We start from the raw sequence: 24,578 nt of genomic DNA, 5'->3' as shown, positions 1-24,578 counted from the left end.
GGTTGACGTGCTGTCAGTGGATTGAATCAGAGCATATATATATATATATATATATATATATATATATATATATATATATATATATATATATATATATATATATATATATATATATATATATATATATATATATATTATATATATATATATATATATATATATATATATATATATATATATATATATATATATATATATATATATATATATATATATATATATATATATATATATATATATATATATATATATATATATATATATATATATATATATATATATATATATATATATATATATATATATATATATATATATATATATATGCTCTGTGGAAGGTATTAAGAATATATGGTGTGGGAGGTAAGTTGTTAGAAGCAGTGAAAAGTTTTTATCGAGGATGTAAGGCATGTGTACGTGTAGGAAGAGAGGAAAGTGATTGGTTCTCAGTGAATGTTGGTTTGCGGCAGGGGTGTGTGATGACTCCATGGTTGTTTAATTTGTTTATGGATGGGGTTGTTAGGGAGGTGAATGCAAGAGTTTTGTAAAGAGGGGCAAGTATGCAGTCTGTTGGGGATTAGAGAGCTTGGGAGTGAGTCAGTTGTTGTTCGCTGATGATACAGCGCTGGTGGCTGATTCATGTGAGAAACTGCAGAAGCTGGTGACTGAGTTTGGTTAAGTGTGTGAAAGAAGAAAGTTAAGAGTAAATGTGAATAAGAGCAAGGTTTTTAGGTACAGTAGGGTTGAGGGTCAAGTCAATTGGGAGGTAAGTTTGAATGGAGAAAAACTGGAGGAAGTAAAGTGTTTTAGATATCTGGGAGTGGATCTGGCAGCGGATGGAACCATGGAAGCGGAAGTGGATCATATGGCGGGGAGGGGGCGAAAATTCTGGGAGCCTTGAAGAATGTGTGGAAGTAGAGAACATTATCTCGGAAAGCAAAAATTTGAATGTTTGAAGGAATAGTGGTTCCAACAATGTTGTATGGTTGCGAGGCGTGGGCTATGGATAGAGTTGTGCGCAGGAGGATGGATGTGCTGGAAATGAGATGTTTGAACACAATACGTGGTGTGAGGTGGTTTGATCGAGTAAGTAACGGAAGGGTAAGAGAGATGCGTGGAAATAAAAAGAGGTTGGTTGAGAGAGCAGAAGAGGGTGTTTTGAAATGGTTTGGGCACATGGAGAGAATGAGTGAGGAAAGATTGACCAAGAGGATATATGTGTCGGAGGTGGAGGGAACGAGGAGAAGTGGGAGACCAAATTGGAGGTGGAAAGATGGAGTGAAAAAGATTTTGTGTGATCGGGGCCTGAACATGCAGGAGGATGAAAGGAGGGCAAGGAATAGAGTGAATTGGATCGATGTGGTATACCGGGGTTGACGTGCTGTCAATGGATTGAATCAAGGCATGTGAAGCGTCTGGGGTAACCCATGGAAAGCTGTGTAGGTATGTATATTTGCGCGTGTGGACGTATGTATATACATATGTATGGGGGTGGGTTGGGCCATTTCTTTCTTCTGTTTCCTTGCGCTAACTCGCAAACGGGGGAGACAGGAAAAAAAAAATTCTCTCTCTCTCTCTCTCTCTCTCTCTCTCTCTCTCTCTCTCTCTCTCTCTCTCTCTCTCTCTCTCTCTCTCTCTCTCTCTCTCTCTCTCTCTCTCTCTCTATATATATATATATATATATATATATATATATATATATATTTCCCAGATTGGGGAAGAGCAGTGTGGTTTCAGAAGTGGTCGGGGATGTGTGGATCGGGTGTTTGCTTTGAGGAATGTATGTGCGAAATACTTAGAAAAACATATGGATTTGTATGTAACATCTATGGATCTGGAGAAGGCATATGATGGAGTTGATAGAGATGCTCTGTGGAAGGTATTAAGACTATATGGTGTGGGAGGCAAGTTGTTAGAAGCAGTGAAAAGTTTTTATCGAGGATGTAAAGCATGTGTACGTGTAGAAAGAGAGGAAAGTGATTGGTTCTCACTGAATGTAGGTTTGCGGCAGGGGTGTGTGATGTCTCCATGGTTGTTTAATATTTTTATGGAAGGGGTTGTTAGGGAGGTGAATGCAAGAGTTTTGGAAAGAGAGGCAAGTATGCAGTCTGTTGTGGATGAGAGAGCTTGGGAAGTGAGTCAGTTGTTGTTCGCTGATGATACAGCGCTGGTGGCCGATTCATGTGAGAAAGTGCAGAAGCTGGTGACTGAGTTTGGTAAAGTGTATGAAAGAGGAAAGTTGAGAGTAAATGTGAATAAGAGCAATGTTACTAGGTACAGTTGGGTTGAGGGTCAAGTTAATTGTGTGGTAAGTTTGAATGGAGAAAAACTGGAGGAAGTAAAGTGTTTTAGATATCTGGGAGTGGATTTAGCAGCGGATGGAACCATGGAAGAGGAAGTGAATCATAGGGTGGGGCAGGGGGCGAAAGTTCTCTGAGCCTCAAAGAATGTGTGGAAGTCGAGAACATTATCTCGAAAAGCAAAAATGGGCATGTTTGAAGGAACAGTGGTTCCAACAAGTTTTATGGTCGCGAGGCGTGGGCTATGGATGGAGTTGTGCGGAGGAGGGTGGATGTGCTGGAAATGAGATATTTGAGGACAATATGTGGTGTGAGGTGGTTTGATCGAATAAGTAATAGTAGGGTAAGAGAGATGTGTGGTAATAAAAAGAGTGTGGTTGAGAGAGCAGAAGAGGGTGTTTTGAAATGTTTTGGTCACCTGGAGCGAATGAGTGAGGAATGATTGACGAAGAGGATATATGTGTCAAAGGTGGAGGGAACGAGGAGAAGTGGGAGGCCAAATTGGAGGTGGAAAGATGTAACGAAAAAGACTTTGAGTGATCGGGGCCTGAACATGCAGGATGGTGAAAGGCGTGCAAGAAATAGAGTGAATTGGAACGATGTGGTATACCGGGGTCTGCTGTCAATGGATTGAACCAGGGCATGTGAAGCGTCTGGGGTAAACCATGGAAAGTTCTGTGGGGCCTGGATGTGGAAAGGGAGCTGTGGTTTCGGTGCATTATTACATGACAGCTAGAGACTGAGTGTGAACGAATGGGGCCTTTGTTGTCTTTTCCTAGCGCTACCTCGCACACCTTGAGGGGGGGGTCTTATTTCATGTGTGGCGAGGTGGTGATGGGAATGATTAAAGGCAGACAGTATGAATTATGTACATGTGTATATATGTATATGTCTGTGTGTATACATATATGCATACGTTGAGATGTATAAGTATGTATATTTGTGTGTGTGGACGTGTATGTATATACATGTGTATGTGAGTGGGTTGGGCCATTCTTTCGTCTGTTTCCTTGCGCTACCTGCATGGAAACTGTAAGTTTACCTGCAGGTAAACTTACAGTAAGCTCTCCTGCAGGTAGGCTTATAGCAAGTTCTCCTGCAGGTAGACTTACAGTAAGTTCTCCTGCAGGAAGACCTACAGTAAGTTCTCCGTCAAGTTATACCAAATATTTTCCCGACAGGTTGGAGTTTGCAGGAGGATCGTTCGACCTGGTGTTTGTGGACCGACTGTTGACCAGTCTGGGAGACGATGACCTGACCCGGGTCTTGGTGCGGATCCTGGACTGGTTGACACCTGGAGGATACCTCTTCATCCTGGAGACCTGTGACCTCAGATCAGGTCAGTGACCTGCTGGTGGTGACTTCAGCATCAATGACCCTGCTACATTGCTGTGGCATGGTATTCTAGATAGATATAGATAAAAAGATATATATCCAGAAACAGATCATTTCCCCGGTTCTGGTACAGTTGCTAACACGAAGCACTCATCGGACTTGCAACATTTGCTTTATGTGAGTCCTGGTGTAACATCCTCATCCCTGGGTGACATCCACACTAACCTCACACCCGTCATAAACATCCTCATCCCTAAATGACATCCACACTAACCTCACACCAGTCATAAGCATCCTCAATCCTGGATGACATCCACACTAACCTGATAACCATGATACACTTTCTCATGGACGACAATCCACGCTATCTCCACATCCGTCATAAGGACACGATCAACTTCAAGGGGAAAGATTGCCAGAGAGTGAGCTTTGACATTGAGAAGTGGCAGTGGAGGTTGGTTTAAGTTAGGTTAGGCTATTACAATTTGTCAGGTTAGGTTAGGTACGGTTTGTTAGGGTAGGTTAGGCTACGGGATTCTTTCTTTCATGTACCAGAGTTTTTTCCACCAACATTCTATTCCATGGGATATGGATACGTGGGAATCTGTCCTCCATCCTCTGGTGTGTAAACCCTATACATTTATTACCATCTTTAGGTCACTGGTGTCCAGACATGCCAACAGTGTTTCGGTCTCCGCTGCAGTACTTCCAGATGCTGCAGGCCACCACCTCCACCCAGGCCGCGTTCACACCCATCAGAGCTAAAAGTTGCCTTTCCTATATCCAGGTAATACTCACTCACCTAGGTATGAGTGAGGGAAACTATTAACCGTAATGCTTTCTGCAGAGAAATCTTCTCAGTGCTCGTGACAACGGGAAGATATCTTTACCTGACGTTCTATTTAGGAATCATAGTGACAGAATCAACTAGTATTTCGCTTCGTTAATATACTGAAGGTGAAATTATATATACTGTATTTCTGTCAGCACAGTGCAGTTATCATCAATAAATAATTACCTTCATGAATATATGAATGTCACTTTCATCTTCAAAGTTACATTAAATCTGATTTTACCGCATTAGATATAATAAAATAAACTTGATACAAACACAATGTTTCCTCGTGTGCTTGTCTCTATCCAAATCTTCTGTCTCCTCAGCACAAGGGTGATCCCAGCCAGTTGTGTATCCTGGCCGAACGTGTAAACAAGGACGAACAGGTTACGGAGACACACTTCCCACATTCTGTGATTTTCCAGATGGAATGGCTGTTGGGAAACACCTGGAACTCTACAGAAGGCGAGACTACCACAAGGGTAAGTTGTAATGATCTACGGCAAATTATCAACAGCCCTGCTCATGCTCCATGCTTTCATGCTTTCCCTTGCATTATCTTGTACCTGTTTCCCTTAAAATCCTTCCACTAACTCATTCAATGAGCACACTTTGGTAGTTGACTCTATACTGCCAGCACCCCCTCGTCTGGCTGCCACATCTGAATGCCAATATCGGCATTTTGGCAACACTAGCTAGACACTTCTTTTCGTTGGACAGCTGACTGCCTTTCCTTGGGCTATGTTTCTTCTCTCCTAAACATAGAGGAGACTCTATTGTGCCGGGAATGATGCGTATATGACATCTGCTCTTAAGACCGCCTTTTCTTCCCGCACTTGGTTCAGGCAATTTTATCTGGAGGCCATTCGGGAAAGGAGTCCGGCATATCGGACTAGAAGACACTCACCAAACTCCAGCTACCTTGAAGCTTTCATATCTTTCTAAAGGAGGTGTATATGGGCGGTGCATGTCCATAGTAAGTGGGACAACATCTTCTCTCCTTCTTATGTTAAATATTTTTGGCCTTTTGCCTTTGGCCCAAAGCCTCTCTGATAACTTCTGTCATACTACTTTTTCTTTGCTTTTCGTTCTCGACAGTACTATAACTTTCTCTTCTGTCGCTTGAAATACAATTTCTGGTTCTCTTTCCTCTTCTAATTCCACTGTGAGTAACCCTGACATCCCCTCACCCTCTGAAGCAACTCTTGCTAATCCAATGCCTCTTTCAAGCAGTCCAAAAAGCACTTCTCTCTCCAGACACAAATAAGGTATATCCCTCTTTGTGGTCTAAAGCAGTTTGCTTCTTGGCTTTCGTCACGCTGGCTCTTCATTTCACATCTCCATTTAGATTTGAAATTTGTCATCTTCCTAGTAACATACATTAGATCAACCTATCCGATAGAAATGCAGCAATTCTGACACTTTCAACTCTCATCTTATTGCCCTGACTTGTAGCATCTCCAAAGGCTTCATGTTTCTCTTCTCCTGCCATTTGGTAAACATTATAGATCTTAGTCTCTGTACTTGTCATCGATGTGGCTCTCGCAAAACGAATTCTGTTGATGTTATCCTCATGGCTGTTACTGTTTATGATGGTGATCTTCTCTCTAAGACTTTGTGGAGTTCTAAACCGTAACTCTTGATATAACGAAAGCTTTCGACAGGGAACGACATACCGGTCTTATCTCCAAGTTCCAGTCTTTGGCTTTCCTCTTACCGTGTTCCGTCATATCCAGCATCTTCTCTGGCCTGTTCGTCTCTATGATTATTGATGGATCATTCTCTCACATTTTCCTCATCAGCCACAGTGTCCTTATCTCCTTCATACTTCCTCTTTTCATATAGGAATTCGTCTCTCAACAAAAGACCGCATACACTCGTGAACTGGTAACTCATCACTACAGTCCTCCACTTCTCTCATAAACACCTCATCGAGGATCTTCATCTCATCTTGCGACAACGAACTCAGGTTGGAGGAAGGCTTCACAGTGAGGCAGGAGGAACCTAGTTATATCAAAAGCTCATTTTCTTCCCATTTATGTATCTGCACTTATCACCACATCTCCATCTTCTTTAACGGCTCATTGAATCCACCACTCGACTTATTAAAGACACTTGATATAATTGCCATGTTCAGTCTATCTGTAATGCCCTCATCATACAGAATATTACAACTGCCCTCGATAACTGCATGGACCACTGTCTTCACAGATATTGAGATTCTAGCTAGATAAACTTAAATTACCGAGTCGAGTGAAGAGCAATACGTCTTACACACTTTCTCAAACTTACTTCAAAACGTGACCTACTCGACTTACGCTGCAGTGTTGATCCTGTTAAATTCTCCTACAGATATTTCTAAAGTTTTAGTTCTCATGAGCTGGCTACTTGTATACCCTTACCATAAGGGGGATTATGAATACTTGGCAAGACACTCGCCACATAATTACTGTGTGGCCGCTAGCAGCTCAAGGTTTGTCCTAATGAATTAGTACGACCGACCTGCCATTAATGGCACGTTGTCCATTTTTTCCATGAACGTTATCTAATTCTTTTCTTTTTTTCTCCTTATTTCTCTGCCTCTTTAGCGTTATTTATCTTCCCTTTACGACCTTCTCTGTTTGAGAACATTCATCTGAGGTCAGAGCTTACTTCTGCAGATGTGATGGTGATCTCTGTAAATAGTGACAACTTTTGAATCCCATCCCCAGACAGTGGTGGCATCACCTCTCGATACAATCACCTCTCACTACCACCACCTCTCACTACCACCACCTCTCACTACTATCACCTCTCACTACCACCACCTCTCACTACCACCACCTCTCACTACCATCACCTCTCACTACCATCACCTCTCATTACCATCACCTCTCACTACCACCACCTCTCACTACCACCACCTCTCACTACCACCACCTCTCACTACCATCACCTCTCACTACCATCACCTCTCACTACCATCACCTCTCACTACCACCACCTCTCACTACCATCACCTCTCACTACCATCACCTCTCATTACCATCACCTCTCACTACCACCACCTCTCACTACTATCACCTCTCACTACCACCACCTCTCACTACCATCACCTCTCACTACCACCACCTCTCACTACCACCACCTCTCACTACCATCACCTCTCACTACCATCACCTCTCACTACCATCACCTCTCACTACCTCTCACTACCACCACCTCTCACTACAACCACCTCTCACTACCATCACCTCTCACTACCATCACCTCTCACAACCTCTCACTACCACCACCTCTCACTACCACCACCTCTCACTACCATCACCTCTCACTACCACCACCTCTCACTACCATCACCTCTCACTACCTCTCACTACCACCACCTCTCACTACCACCACCTCTCACTACCATCACCTCTCACTACCATCACCTCTCACTACCTCTCACTACCAGAATGTGGCAGTGTCATCACTCACTACCACTAGATAATATCCTCGTAAACTTCAGGATTTTTGGAAGAACTCGTACTGAATCATGTTTATAAATGTCAAAACAGATACCAGAAGATTTTGCCTCATACTTAATCCGCGCAGAACCTCTTTTTGCAGTCATCATAGGATCTCTGACACGAAACTTACGAAGTGTAAATTTTTGTGGGCTAGTGTAGCCATAACCTCATCAATCCTTTTGACTAATGGCTTTAAAAAAATATTACGTATAAAGAAATTTAAAACTGTCGTATCCTAAACCACTCATCCTTTGCCCCCACTCCTGGCAGTTAGGATTTCTGTAACAAGGAAGGTCTAAGTGTTTACAATGTCTCCTAGCAACCGACTGTTTGACTTGGACCTTAATTACTGACTCAACACGACAGGAGTTCTGCCTTGGACTGGGTCTGGTACCTGGCCAACGGGTGTTGGACGTGGGCTCTGGTGGAGGAGAATCCGCCTTCTTCATGGCTCGCTACTACGGTGTCCACGTACACGGGGTCGACCTGAGCAGCAACATGTTCTGCCTGGCCCTCCAGAGGCAAGCCACACTGGAAGAGAAACTCAGGAAACGGGTAAGTTGTAACAACCTGTCACTACAGGTCTACTTATGACTGTGTAATTATAACAAGTTTAGCCTTGTTTGTGAGATGCAAGACAGCCCAGAGCGGTACTTAAGGACAAGTGTTAGTTGCTAAGCGACTTCAGTCTATCTTTGTGGCCATACCGAAGCTATGATCGTGTAGTTACGAACCTACACTTAAGCCTTATGGACAAGACATTTTAGACTAGTGTTTGAAGATAAGGGAGTTACTCTGACAACAGAAGCTGAAATGCTTCACTGTCATTGATATCTTATCAATATAGAAGTTAGAATCAAAGAGTCGGTGTACTCTATGTGGAGATGACCCAAACACTCCATTCTGCTACAGAATAGTTTGATAACAGGTCTACAACCCTGTGTGGAGAGTCTGAGAGCAAAGTTGTGACAAACATCAGGAAGTAACAAGTAATCTACTATATGCTGTCACATGTACAAGTTTTGGGCAGAATTTTTATTCTTATTCATTAGTAAGTCAACCAAGTTCTCGATAAGTTCAAAAAACATCCACATGCAGTGCAGCACTGTCACCATATCTTCATCCCATGGCGTTACTGTAAATGTCTTACAGATTCACTTCGAGATGAAGGATATCTTAGAGGGGGACTACCCGGCCGGGTCCTTCGATGTCATCTACAGCAGGAACGTTCTACTCTACATCCACCAAAAGGCTGAGCTCTTACGCAAGTTCAAGGTAAGTCAGGTCCCCCCTGAGATAACACTGTAGCATCCACATAAGATCTGATCCATTATAGATGACGACACCATACGTACACAGGATCTAAAGCCTCGTACATGATATGGTTAAATCCAGTCAATGTCAATATTTGAACGCTATCGGTATACAAGATCTATTCCAGTGTCATGTTTTTTCGCTTATCTATTTACACTGGCCAAAAAAATCTAACCTTTTATTTGCCTCATGAACCAAAATAAGTGGACCTCATTCATAGTACATCTTACACTGAATTCAAACATTTTTCTTTAGAATTTTACCATCAAGCATGGTTTTTGAATTAAGAACAATCAGATATCTACAAATTGTACATTATTTATCAATAAAGCTGATATTACACTTGACATAAACTATCTCTCAATTGTAGAAGTGTACGATTTTCAGCAATATTTGGCCCCAGGAACCTTAGTGTCCAGCAGTAATCTGCCAAGATAGAGGGGCTCTACTTTCCTTGGTACAGCTTTTCCATGTCCGAAATATCCTGGTGAAATCTTTCACCCAGGTCATTACTGACTGACCCAAGATTTTCCAGGAACAAGTCTAAATGCGAGGCCAAAAGTGGGTTTCTCGACCCATATTGCACACCAGAGTTTTACATGTAGTCAATATATCTTTAACATCACAGTAGTTTTCTGATCTGTGATTCCCCCCAAATCTTTGCCTTCTCTCTTGCATGACAGCAATGCAAGTTTTTAAACTTCATTTTGCTCTTTCTCGAACTTTTCATCTGGAAGCAGTTCCCTGATCTGTGCTTCTACAAAAATACCCTCCTTGATTTTTGCATCATTGATCCTGGGGAATTTATTCCTCAAATATGTAAATCCATGGCCAGTTTTATCCAAGCCTTTGACGAAGTTCTTCATCAACCTGAGCTTAATGTGCAAAGGAGGCAGATACATTTTCTCAGTATCAGCAAGAGGAAGAATGATGACATTCTTCTCCTATGGAGTCAGTGATGTTCATTTTGGCCTCACTTTCTTCACATAATAATTTTCTTCTCCCGGCTGTCCCACTCACAGAGGAAACGACAGAACTTCGTGTAACCAAGTTCCATTTCCAGTAAAAGTGCCACAATCTTTACGGTCACCACACACATTCCACTTAATGTCCCCATACTTAATTTTCTCCGTAAGAAGCATTATGTTATTACACGATTCCATCATGTTAGCTGGGTGAGCCAGAGGAACGAGAGGGGAACTTATTTCCGTTGTGGAGTGAAAAGCTTACTTTTGATGAGTCAATAAACATGCGCCACTCATCTGTGTTACAGTCGTGATCAAGTGCCTCCATAACGAAACGAACATCATTGCAAACCACTACATCATTCTCGAAGGAGAAAAATTCTTCGAAAACGATATGGCGATCATGATAAAAACAAACTTTAGTTTCATTCTGGAGAAGATTCCCCCTAACCTGGAACCCAAAAGTTCAGCTTGCTTCTTAGACAAATTTAAACCGCGAACGAGGCCATTAAGATCTCCGTGACACAGCAAATGTGGTTCACTTGAAGAACAAGTTCAAATGTTGGATCCACATTGTCGTGTACTTGGTCTACTTTCTCATCATCAGACTCATCGTCACTCAGTGTTATGTTTCTTGGGCTCTGTCACAGATAATTCCTAACTATAAGGTACTGGCCTCATAGCAAATGGTAAATAAGGATATCTAATAGTATGCTTGGATTTTGATGTCATATTATTCTTATTAGTCAGGCAGAAGCAGCAAGACGAAGCGTGATCTTTGGGTTCTCTGCAAACCATAGGAATGACAAAAAGAATACAGCATGAACCTTTTGCACATGTTGTGAGAAGCCTGACACATACGACACAACTAATATGGAAGGTCCAACTTTCATCCTGTTCAACCACTTTACAACCAAAGTAACGCTCATAGCAATCTTTAATGAGGGGTATGAAAGTACGTGTTTGCGATATAAATGTCGATTCACCGCAGATGTAGCAGAAGGGATCCGGACTATCTACACAGTTTCGCGGCATTATGATGGTGGATGGAGTATCAGCATAACACTTGAATACACGAAAGTACAACCTGTCAACAGAGTAAAAAAGATAATGTTTGTATATTGAGTTCTAACTTGCAACTTACAGCAAACTGCTACTCAGGAGTGGCCACTGTTTGAATATTCTAACATTTCCAGTCGTGTCTCTGCAGGGCCCTGGTGACTCATTTATCTAGGTTTTTGCCTTCAAGAAGCTATTGCACTCCACAAACAATGAAAATAGCTATGTTTGTTAAACCTTTTGTTTCAAATGCTCCGTAGAGCACTGGTTCATATATAATGTTAGCGATGATATGCGAATATGCTGGAAGAAAAAAATATTGGTGATAGAGAAATTCTGAAAACATATTTGAATTCAGTGTGCAGCAAAAATGATTTTTTTTTCATGAGACAAAATTTTCGTTTGGTAGTGTTATGAGAGCAGTAGATAGAGGTCAGTATGAATAGAGAATAGGACAATAGGATGCAAATATCACCTAATATGATTATATCTAGTTATCTAACACAGTAACGCGTTTTCTGCAGATAGATACATATTTTTGTATGTCATAATTTTGTGGTTTACTTACATCATTTAAAAGATCTAGAAAAGAACATCTTTTTCGAGTCCAATTGTACAGATCATGTGTTCAGTGGTGACTGGTCAAAATCCAGAGCGAAAGTATCTAGACTTGACTTAATTCAACTTTAATTAACAACTGAACAGCTATCATGACTTCAGCAACATTGTTCCCACACAAACCATCACAATTTTGACCTCTTATTGGTCCTTCGTAAGTTTTCTGTTGATTGTTCAAGGATCGAACACATAGAACACAAAATGTTTGGTTATATAGAGGAAAGCTGAAGGAGAGTCAGAGTGTCGCAGTAGTACAGGTAAAGATGTAGATGTGCTAAAGCTGTTGCCTTCGTTATATATTGATGTCACAAAGACAGACTGAGGCCAGTATGCTCAGCTGAGCGTTTTCTTTAAGTCTTCTGTATTGTTTGTGAGACCTGTATCGGGTAGGGACAGTATCTCCTACAACCCTAACTCTGCCCAGGTGATGATGGCACCACCTGCAACCCTGATCCCCTGCAGGGTAGGAATAGTATTCCCACAACCCACGGCTCTCTCCATGGTAGGGTTGGTACCTCCCACAACTCCGCTCCTATCCAGTAGTGATAGTACCCCCACATCCCCAACCCTCTCATGGATAGTACCTCCAACACCCCTGTCCCTCACCAGAGCGGGAGCAGTACTTCCCACAAACTCGGCCCTAACCTAACCTGTCCTAACCTAACATTACTTAATCTAACCTAATAAAACCTAACCTAACCTAACCTAACAAAACCTAACCTAACCTAACCTAACCTAACCTAACCTAACCCAACCTAACCTAACCTAACCTAACCTAACCTATCCTAACCTAACCAGGACTGAGGTTACACCTTCCACAGCCCTTCAGGGTGAGGTTGGTACCTTTCACAACCCCGGCCATCTCTAGGGTACAAATGGTGCCTCTCATACCTCTCACATCCCCAGCCCTTTCCAGGGTATGTATGGCATTTCCTGCATCTCCTGCTCTCTGCAGGATCCGGACTGTATATCCCTTAATTCTGGCCCTCAACATTCCCTAGGGATAATGATGGTACCCCAACAGCCCCGTAGAGATGATTCCTCCACCAACAGCCTGGCCAGAACAATAAGAGGAACAGTATTTGGGTTGTATTTCCTTCATTGAAAAAAATGACAATAATACAGCCTCAGTATCCAAGCTAACCAAGAATGGAACTGAATTACCCATGACCATCTGCCAGGAACTTGTCCATCAGGTGTTGACATGATAGTCTATATGTGTCACGATAGACTGTCTAACAGTATATACTCAGCTGAATATTATCGTCTTGCCCCATGTGAGTGTTCTTGTATGACCTGTAAACTTATCCAGGATGATACCTACCACAACCCGGACCTTTTGAGGTATGGATGGTGCCTACCACAACCCCAGCCTTCTTCAAGGTAAGGATGGCACACTCTATAACCTCATCTGTCTCCAGGGTAGGAATGGTACCTCCCCATAAACCCGACCCTCCCCAGGATAGGGATTAAAACTTCCTACATACATGGTATTGTCTAGGGTAGGACTGGCGCTCCCGATAAACCCAGTCCTTCCCAGGGTAGGTATGATACCTGCCACAGCTTCAGCCACAACTAGATATGTGTACAGGGGAAATGCGGTTGGGCTGTAGTTCTATAATTGATAGAATGGATACAATACAGCTTCAATACTCAACCTGGATAACGAAGGCTTAACCAGAATGAAATAGATTCAACTATAACTATCTACTGGAGACTTATCCTGTGATGTTGCAGGGCTGGTTGAAGCCGGGAGGAACTCTCTTCATCACCGACTACTGCAGAGGGACTGCTTCACCCTCACAAGACGTGTTCGACTTCGAAAATAGAAGAAGTATGTGATTTGTTTCCTTGTTGTTTTCTGCAAGTGTTGGTTGTGACACGTAGCAGGATCCTGTGTGTATGACACTATATATAAATAGATAAATCAATAACCGTTTATTGGAGGTGGGAAGCCATTTGGCTCAAAATATTCAGCTGGAGTGTTACAGATATAACTGGGAGACCATTATAGTTACTGGTAAACTAATCATACATGAGCTTAAGATCCGGGTGAGCTGGATATCTCCACACCTCAGATAAGCATCTGGATGAGGTACGTTTAGATAGCCAGGGTGGCAGGTACACAGGGATGTTTACAGACTCATGTAATGTTTTAAACATTGTGATCTTAATTAAACATCATATGATGAATAGTTACAGTACTACAGTAGCTGACGTACCACATAGCCTTAGGTCTCTGAACATGGTATGTCAACAATCTATTGCCAAACTACCGTGTGAGCTGCTGGTGTTGGCTAGAGGTGGTGGAGAGGGTCAGTGAGATGTAAGGCGGGAGCAGAATGATTCCACATCCCCGTTTCCTGCACTCTATCTAACTGATCTCTCTGCGTAGATGCTAGTGAGGAGGACCAGGCTGGGGAGATGTAGGTGAGATTAGGTACAATGGAGATGGTATAAACACTCCTGATCTCAGTTGGTGAGACGTCCAGTAATATCACTGGGAGAAGATACGGAAGGTATGAGAAGACTTGATGATAATGATGACATGACTCTTCCAGTGTGTGTGTGTGTGTGTGTGTGTGTGTGTGTGTGTGTGTGTGTTTGTGTGTGTGTGTGTATTTTAAGTATGAATATATGTATGTGTGTGTGTGTCTGTGTACATGTGTATGTTGTTACTGTTCATGTATACTATCAGCAATTAAAACTGTCATTTAGCTTATTCATTTCATTCATTATTCTGATATGAAATCACCTTGTTACATTTTCCCTAACAAGTTTGCTGCTAATTACTTGTTATATCCTCTGGTTGTTCTATATTTCCATCGGTCGACATCATGAAAGTTGTTCTGAAATTTAAAGGTTATGATCGAGTCACCTCTTACTCTTCTATGTTCCAAGAGGGTAAATTCATTGCCTTATCCTCTCACTGTACCTTACTTGTATTACTTTACATACCATCTCTTTTTAGCCATTCTCTGGACCTTCTCCATAGGATCTCTGTGTTTCTGTAAAGGCGGAAGTCAAGGTATTTCATGATCCATACACTTAAATACGATTCTGATCTATCCTAGCGGAGATCTGACGGCAAATCATATGTAATATCGACTCCCGAGATCCTCTAACACGCCCATTCAACAGCTTATTTTCCTTTTTTATCCAGTAACCGACATGGAATGGGCAAAACGTGCCACAGTGAAACGAATTCTAGGATGAACGAAATAAAGTAGGGCTCCACATGTGTTTGTAAACTTGAGCCTCAAAGGTCGAAAAGTTATGAAAAGAAGAAAATAAAAGAGAAAAGAAGGAAGGTCATTCCAAAGCATAGCGTTTCAAGGTAAGACAGATGCATCACACGGGGACATAGCGCTACAAGCACGTCGTGGGAAGCAGCAGTTGGACGCGCGTCCAAGCCTCAAGGGCGACGACACAAGCACAGATCATGAGAACTCTGACCAAAATGATACCTGAAGAAAAAACAACGGAGAGAGAGAGAGAGAGAGAGAGAGAGAGAGAGAGAGAGAGAGAGAGAGAGAGAGAGAGAGAGAGAGAGAGAGAGAGAGAGAGAGAGAGAGAGAGAGAGAGAGAGAGAGAGAGAGAGAGAGCAGCAAACTCGCGTCGTGTAGAAAGCGATGGTTCAGGAGAGGCGATGTTAAGAGACTAGATTAGACGGGAAAGTGGAGGAGGAGCTGCCCCATAGGTGTTAGCAGTACTTCATACAAGGGCGTATAGAATCCTTGTGACTATGAATGAGCCACTGACAATCAAAATGATCACAGCACGTGTGCCACACTCCCAGCGTCTGGGAAGCAGACTTCGTGGTACAGTTTATGTGGCGGTTGAGCGATAGAGAGGAGGGTACGGTCACTTACAACATGGTGAACAGCGGGAAACAAATGGATCTTAGAAACAAAGAGAGACATTGAGTTGTGGCACAGCTAAACTGAACTAGTCCACTGCTTTCCCGTCCTGTAATGCTGCTCCAGTCAGAAATGAGGAGGGAAATATGTTCAGTGCGAGAAATAAAAGGAATATTAGGAGGGGAAGGATAGTGAGCAGAATCATGTAAAGAAGAATCATCGACATATGAATGAATAGGGTCAGAGGTAGAATATAAAGAAAGAGAGAGTTGGGGATAGGATAGAAACCTGAGGAACACCACTGTTAATGGAATAGGAGAAGGAAGCCGCTCCATCAGTAAGTACTGCAATAGAACGACCAGAGTGGATACGACGTATTATAGAAAAGAGAGATGCAGAAAAATAAGAGGAAAGGAGTTAGAAAGCAATGTCCAGATCTACGACAAAAGTTTCACCAAAATCCATGAAGGAAGAGGACTGGAGGTGCGTTACACAGGAGAGAACAACACCAGTGGAACCAGCACTGTGATATCCTTACTGGTGATCAGAAAGAAGAGGAACAACTTCCAAACAGTTCGAAAGATGAGAGTCACGGAGGGTCTAGAAGACTTTGGGGAGAGCAGACGTGAGAACAATGTGACAATAGTAAGAGGGAATAGATCAATCTCCATTTCAAGGGATGGGCTACACCTAGACATTCTGAGGTTATAGATAAAGACTAATTAAGCCAGCAGAGGTAGGGGTTACTTCTGAGGGACGCTTCTTTAAGACGAGGAGGTGTGCCTTCTGGGCCATACACTCTTGTCCACCTACAACAGAGAGAGGACCTGGAATACTCAGCGTGGGGAGAATATACGAGATGGTAGAGGTTCAGCGGAAGGAGGTGGAGGCAGAAGGTTAGAAGTATGATTGTTTAAAACTGAATCTGAGGCAAATTTAGTACCAAAAAGTGGCTTTATCAATAATAGAGTTAGTTATAGATTGAGCATGTCAAGAAGGAGAAGTATGAGTTGGATAATGGTTAAGAACCAGGAAGATATGTCATCATAAATGAGTAATATCGAGACTTGTTCTCCCCATTACTTGGCATTTACTTGAGCCAGCTTTGTTAAACATGTGAACCAACTCCACTTTGTAGTTTGAGTCGTACACCCTTATTTCTCTGCTTGCCTCGTTACCTCAGCATCATACGCAGATATGTTCAGGTATCATTCCACTTCTTTGGCAGATCATCTATATTGATCAAGGAAAGGGTTAACTTCGAACAAGAGGAAGCCATTCATAACCCCAACCTTTATTGGGAAGGCTCCTCTCATATGTGATCTTTGTTCCCTTCCACGAGAGCAATGATCTGTCCATCATTCCCGCCAGATAATCCTGCTTCCTTACCGTCCTCTGATGTGACACAGCATTAAACGTTCTCTGGCAGTCCAGGATCAAACAATCCATCAATCCTGCTTTACAAAAGATGTTAACTTTCTCATAAAAGTTTAAAAGATTTAATATGCATGGCCTCCTTTCCCTAGATATGTGTTATTTCACGCTTCAGTACTTTTCTTTGTGAGTATTCATTGTCTCGGTTTCTAATTTACTTTTTCAATGTATTACATACCACGCTTATCAAAGACATCGGCTTGTGTAGTTCATCTCAATTTTGTAGTATCCTTTCTTAAAGACACACCCGCCTTCCACTCCACTTGCACTATACCTTCCTCGTATGACACACCGCAACATTTCAAGTGGCCTGCCAAGCAATAAGGAATATTTCAACACCTGATGAACAATATTTCAAGTACAACGCAGTAAGTTTCGCGTTTCCCAGTATACCCACTATCGCATTAGGGTGATAAACTACGACAGTTTAAACTACCTAGTTAGCAGTGTCATTTGTTCCTGTGGCTACAAGTGTGTAGTATACACAACGGCACAGCAAGTCGAAGGGCAGAGAGATGATTGGTTGAGGTGAAACACGGGATAAGACGAGATTAGCTGAGGAGTGAGAGCGGGTAATATCGTGAAGGAAGAAAGTAAGAGAGAGAGAGAGAGAGAGAGAGAGAGAGAGAGAGAGAGAGAGAGAGAGAGAGAGAGAGAGAGAGAGAGAGAGAGAGAGAGAGAGAGAGAGAGAGAGAGAGAGAGAGAGAGAGAAACAGCAGCTCAGGGCAGCAGGTCGTCTACAGGTTACACACGTAGTCATCACAGTGCACAAGATCCTTCTTATCTTATATCTGTGTGTGTGTGTATGGTAGTGGGAGGCATCACGTTGGCTCAGTCGAACATAACTGGTTGCCGTACCAGCAGGTAGTCTTGTGAAACTGCTTACCTGCTGAACTGCCCCACCTACAGTAACTGATAACTGTAAGTCTGTAACAGACTTCTACTTGCGTTATCCATCACTGTGTTGTACTCTTATGTCAGAGCGATAAGTGTTAATATTGGTTGTAAACAATTTGTCGGTTGTGTTAGATCATAAGGATTAGATCGGGTTGTTCATTTTGTTTGGTTGACCACGAATACTACTGGGTTTACATAAAATGCAGCGTAAGGGATAACTGTTATGTACCAGGGTATCAGTAGGGTGATCTTTGTGTGTGTGTGTGTATGTGTGTGTGTGTGTGTGTGTGTGTGTGTGTGTGTGTGTGTGTGGAGTTAGTGGTCTTCTGCGAGCAGAGTTAGCTGGGGATGTGGTGCTCTTCAATCATCGGAGGTGTGTGGTGACCTACTGTCCGCTCAAGAGCGTCTCTGAGAGAGGAGACCAAATGAAGTCTCGTGCGGGTACACCACAAGTGACGTGGTAGAAACATTGTAGACAATAAGTTTGGTTTACCCGCTGCTACAGGTAGATGACCAAGTCTGTACGATTCAACGTAACGTGAGAACAATTAAGATTACCGGCTTAGACGACTTTCTAACCAGATTTATAAAGTATAATTCTTCAGTGGCTGCTTCACCACTTGCTCGTATGGCAAATATGGTTCTAGATACAGGTATTATACCTCATAATCCGAAGATGGCTATGGTTGTGGCTTTGCACATGAAGAACAAAACAGATACAGGTAACTAGAAGCCCGTCTCCGCTGTTGCTATGATACCTAAATGGTTCAAACGTATTGTGTACAACCAGTTGTATGAGTACCTTGTTGTATTCCGTTGTATGAGATTCAGTCTAGATTGAGATCATTAACTTCCACCTCTGCCTGATGAACAGATATCTCACGTTACATCACATTTTATGTTTGAAGGAATAGTGGTTCCAACAATGTTATATGGTTGCGAGACATGGGCTATAGATAGAGTTGTGCAGAGGAGGGTGGATGTGCTGGAAATGAGATGTTTGAGAATAATATATGGTGTGAGGTGGTTTGATCGAGTAAGTAATAATAGGGTAAGAGAGATGTGTGGTAATAAAAAGAGCGTGGTTGAGAGAGCAGAAGAGGGTGTTTTGAAATGGTTTGGTCACATGGAGAGAATGAGTGAGGAAAGATTGACCAAGAGGATATATGTGTCAGAGGTGGAGGGAACGAGGAGAAGTGGGAGACCAAGTTGGAGGTGGAAAAATGGAGTGAAAAAGATTTTGCGTGGTCGGGGCCTAAACATGCAGGAGGGTGAAATGCGTGCAAGGAATAGAGTGAATTGGAACGATGTGGTATACAGGGGTCGACGTGCTGTCAATGGATTGAACCAGGGCGCGTGTACCGTCTGGGGTAAACCTTAGAAAGTTCTGTGGAGCCAGGATATGGAAAGGAAGCTGTGGTTTCAGTGTATTATTACATGACAGCTAGAGACTGAGTGTGAACGAATGTGGCCTTTGTTGTCTTTTCCTAGCACTAACCCGCGCACATGCGGGAGGAGGGGGTCGTTATTTTGTGCGTGGCGGGGTGGCGATGGGAATGAATAAAGGCAGACAGTATGAATTATGTACATGTGTATATATGTATATGTCTGTGTATATATATATGTATACGATGAGATGTATAGATATGTATATTTGTGTGTGTGGACGTGTATGTATATACATATGTATGTGGGTGGGTTGGGCCATTTTTTTGTCTGTTTCGTTGCGCTACCTCGCTAACGCGGGAGACAGCGACAAAGCAAAATGAAAATAAAATACATCACATTCAGTGATAAATGTAATCATTGTTAAATCAGCTTTCCAAATAGCTTTCAGTATAGCATAAAACTATTTTTTCCTGTCTTCACTTAAATTTCTTGGTCTCAATGTAAATTGTGTACTTTGGTTTACGTCATATCGAACTGGTAGGAAAGGACGTTGATGTTGATGGTAAACTGTCTGATGTGAGGAGTTCCACAAGGCTCCAAACTCGGACCTCTTTTGCCTGGTGTACGTGAAGGAAAAGATCGTGGCAGTGACTCTGATGGTAACAGGAAAGAATAAATAAGTGGTAGCGGAGACCTTGTGATTGGGGTTGGATCTATTTAATCATCGGTTAACAAACAAAAGTTATCTTTACATTTAAGTGAATCGAAGTCCATATTGTTTGCTTCACGCCTTAGAAGCGATTGAGAGCAGTGGGACAATTAAGACTCAGTTTAGCCCCAACCACCGACTAGCACAAGTTGCTGTCAACCTGCCAACTGTCGACTGTTATTTTGGATATGTTTGTAACTCAAGTTTTATGATTATTACGAACTAGTGCAATGTAATTTCTTGCTTTTGAGTCAGATTATAAGTTGTGTGTTAACTTCTGATTCTGTCTCTGTCATCTTATAATTCTTCGAATCTTTTGGTGTCTGATTAATCATCGTTTACTTTTTAACTGAGGTTTTCTTTCTATCCCTTTAAGATTCACATGTTTCCTTTCAGCCTTCCTTCCTATGGGCATTGATCACAACAGTAAGGTAGAGATAAGTTCCCGTGTATGGATTCACATCTCATCATAAACATTTTGCACACAGCCTTAATCTAATGCATAGATAAAATAGATTCTTTTTTTTTCAGGGTAATAAAAATCCTCAAGAAAAATATCACTGACAACTTTGCTTTGCATAACATAATTTTCGACGATCAAAGATAAGTCAGTGAATCAATATGAGTTAAACAAAACAATTAATACAAAATACTGATTCTGTCAGATGTCGATTAGTAGAGTCACCTGCTACCAATAGATGCTTTCCACCTCTTTTTTCTTCATTCATTGCTTTGAACATTTTACTCCAAAAACTCTGTCATGCACTTACCCTCACTCAGTCACATGATTTGCTTGTCAACGGTTCTTTTAGAACACAACAAAAAATCATCTTACAGAATGTGATATCGTTCCAGGCCACGAAGTTCTAACGTCCAACTGTCATATTACACCAACGTAGTCACATGTTAATGATGGATTGAAGAAGTATTGCACCCAGGGGGTACCTCTTCACTCACCGTTCTACCATTATAACTCGGATCATCAAAGATGGAGGAAGCAGCGATCCCTGCCTGTCTTGCTAGAATAATGAATCATTCGTGTCTGTTGTTGTTGATGTATGTGTTTGTGTGTGTGTGTGTGTGTGTGTGTGTGTGTGTGTGCGTGTGTGTTTATGTTAGCTTTATTAGACCAGTTTAATGCCCTGGTCAAGACCATTCCATCACCGATATTTATATATATATATATATATATATATATATATATATATATATATATATATATATATATATATATATATATATATATATATATATATATATTATCCCTGGGGATAGGGGAGAAAGAATACTTCCCACGTATTCCCTGCGTGTCGTAGAAGGCGACTAAAAGGGAAGGGAGCGGGGGGGGCTGGAAATCCTCCCCTCTCATTTTTTTTTTTTTTTTTTTTTTAAATTTTCCAAAAAAAGGAACAGAGAAGGGGGCCAGGTGAGGATATTCCCTCAAAGGCCCAGTCCTCTGTTCTTAACGCTACCTCGCTAATGCGGGAAACAGCGAATAGTATGAAAGAAAGAAATATATATATATATATATATATATATATATATATATATATATATATATATATACATATATATATATATATATATATATATATATATATATATATATATATATATATATATATATATATGTATATATATATATATATATATATATATATATATATATATATATATACATAAATATTTATTTATTTATTCATTTATTTTGTTTTGTCGCTGTCTCCCGCGTTTGCGAGGTAGCGCAAGGAAACAGACGAAAAAAATGGCCCAACACACCCCCATACACATGTATATACATACACGTCCACACACGCAAATATGTATACCTATAAACTTCAATATGCACATATATATATACACATACAGACATATACATTTATACACATGTACATAATTCATACTGTCTGCCTTTATTCCCATCGCCACCTCGCCACACATGGAATAACATCCCCCTCCCCCGTCATGTGTGCGAGGTAGCGCTAGGAAAAGACAACAAAGGCCACATTCGTTCACACTCACTCTCTAGCTGCCATGTAATAATGCCCGAAACCACAGCTCGCTTTCCACATCCAGGCCCCACAGATCTTTCCATGGTTTACCCCAGACGCTTCACATGCCCTGATTCAATCCATTGACAGCACGTCGACCCCGGTATACCACATCGATCCAATTCATTCTATTCCTTGCCCGCCTTTCACCCTCTTGCATGTTCAGGCCCCGATCACTCAAAATCTTTTTCACTCCATCTTCCCACCTCCAATTTGGTCTCCCACTTCTCCTCGTTCCCTCCACCTCCGACACATATATCCTCTTGGTCAATCTTTCCTCACTCATTCTCTCCATGTGCCCAAACCATTTCAAACCCTCTTCTGCTCTCTCAACCAGTCAATTCAATTGGGAGGTAAGTTCAAATGGAGAAGAACTGGAGGAAGTAAAGTGTTTTAGATATCTGGGAGTGGATCTGGCAGCGGATGGAACCATGGAAGCGGAAGTGAATCATAGGGTCGGGGAGGGGGCGAAAATCCTGGGAGCCTTAAAGAATGTTTGGAAGTCGAGAACATTATCTCGGAAAGCAAAAAACACATTCAACAAACCTTCAAAATACTCACTCCATCTCCTTCTCACATCACCACTACTTTTATCACCTCCCCACTTGCCCTCTTCACTGAAGTTCCCATTTGTTCCCTTGTCTTACGCACTTTATGTACCTCCTTCCAAAACATCTTTTTATTCTCTCTAAAATTTAATGATACTCTCTCACCCCAACTCTCATTTGCCCTCTTTTTCACCTCTTGCACCTTTATCTTGATCTCCTGCCTCTTTCTTTCATACATCTCCCACTCATTTGCATTATTTCCCTGCAAAAATCGTCCAAATGCCTCTCTCTTCTCTTTCACTAATGATCTTACTTCTTCATCCCACCACTCACTACCTTTTCTAGTCTGCCCACCTTCCACGCTTCTCATGCCACAACCATCTTTTGCGCAAGCCATCACTGCTTCCCTAATTACATTCCATTCCTCCCCTACTCCCCTTACCTCCTTTGTTTTCACCTTTTCCTCACGTGTTGTAGAAGGCGACTAAAGGGGACGGGAGCGGGGGGCCAGAAACCCTCCCCTCCTTGTATTTTACCTTTCTAAAAGGGGAAAAAGAAGAAGGAGTCACGCGAGGAATGCTCATCCTCCTCGAAGGCTCAGATTGGGGTGTCTAAATGTGTGTGGATGTAACCAAGATGAGAAAAAAGGAGAGATAGGCAGTATGTTTGAGGAAAACCTGGATGTTTTGGCTCTGAGTGAAACGAAGCTCAAGGGAAAAGGGGAAGAGTGGTTTGGTAATGTCTTGGGAGTAAAGTCAGGGGTTAGTGAGAGGACAAGAGCAAGGGAAGGAGCAGCACTACTCCTGAATCAGGAGTTGTGGGAGTATGTGATAGAGTGTAAGAAAGTAAATTCTAGGTTGATATGGGTAAAACTGAAAGTTGATGAAGAGAGATGGGTGATCATTGGTGCACATGCACCTGGGCATGAGAAGAAAGATCATGAGAGGCAAGTGTTTTGGGAGCAGCTGAATGAGTGTGTTAGTGGTTTTGATGCACAAGACCGGGTTATAGTGATGGTCGATTTGAATGCAAAGGTGAGTAATGTGGCAGTTGAGGGAATGATTGGTATACATGGAGTGTTCAGTGTTGTAAATGGAAATGGTGAAGAGCCTGTACATTTATGTGCTGAAAAAGGACTGGTGATTGGGAATACCTGTTTTAAAAAGCGAGATATACATAAGTATACGTATGTAAGTAGGAGAGATGGCCAGAGAGCGTTATTGGATTACGTGTTAATTGATAGACGCACGAAAGAGAGACTTTTGGATGTTAATGTGCTGAGTGGTGCAACTGGAGAGATGTCTGATCATTATCTTGTGGAGGCGAAGGTGAAGATTTGTGGGGATTTTCAGAAAAGAAGAGAGAATGTTGGGGTGAAGAGAGTGGTGAGAGTAAGTGAGCTTGGGAAGGAGACTTGTGTGAGGAAGTACCAGGAGAGACTAAGTACAGAATGGAAAAAGATGAGAACAAAGGAGGTAAAGGGAGTGGGGGAGGAATGGGATGTATTTAGGGAAGCAGTGATGGTTCGCGCAAAAGATACTTGTGGCATGAGAAGCGTGGGAGGTGGGTTGATTAGAAAAGGTAGTGAGTGGTGGGATGAAGAAATAAGATTATTAGTGAAAGAGAAGAGAGAGGCATTTGAACGATTTTTGCAGGGAAAAAATGCAAATGATTGGGAGAGGTATAAAAGAAAGAGGCAGGAGGTCAAGAGAAAGGTGCAAGAGGTGAAAAAGAGGGCAAATGAGAGTTGGGGTGAGAGAGTATCATTAAATT

At 41.9% G+C, this 24,578-nt stretch overlaps 1 protein-coding gene across 1 annotated transcript in view; it reads left to right on the top strand.

Moving 5' to 3' along the window:
- The window catches only part of LOC139747132 (uncharacterized), a 56,416-nt gene that overhangs the window by 26,168 nt on the left and 5,670 nt on the right, over positions 1–24,578 (top strand). The window contains exons 3-9 of the mRNA XM_071659049.1: positions 3,482–3,639; positions 4,292–4,422; positions 4,797–4,952; positions 8,328–8,516; positions 9,114–9,236; positions 13,655–13,751; positions 16,247–16,402. Of these exons, the coding sequence (XP_071515150.1) occupies positions 3,482–3,639; positions 4,292–4,422; positions 4,797–4,952; positions 8,328–8,516; positions 9,114–9,236; positions 13,655–13,751; positions 16,247–16,402 (1,010 nt within the window). The remainder of the gene's footprint in view (positions 1–3,481; positions 3,640–4,291; positions 4,423–4,796; positions 4,953–8,327; positions 8,517–9,113; positions 9,237–13,654; positions 13,752–16,246; positions 16,403–24,578) is intronic.

This window comes from Panulirus ornatus, chromosome 67, assembly GCF_036320965.1.
Source record: "Panulirus ornatus isolate Po-2019 chromosome 67, ASM3632096v1, whole genome shotgun sequence".
NCBI classification, from domain to species: domain Eukaryota; kingdom Metazoa; phylum Arthropoda; class Malacostraca; order Decapoda; family Palinuridae; genus Panulirus; species Panulirus ornatus.
This window is presented reverse-complemented; position numbering and strand designations above follow the sequence as displayed.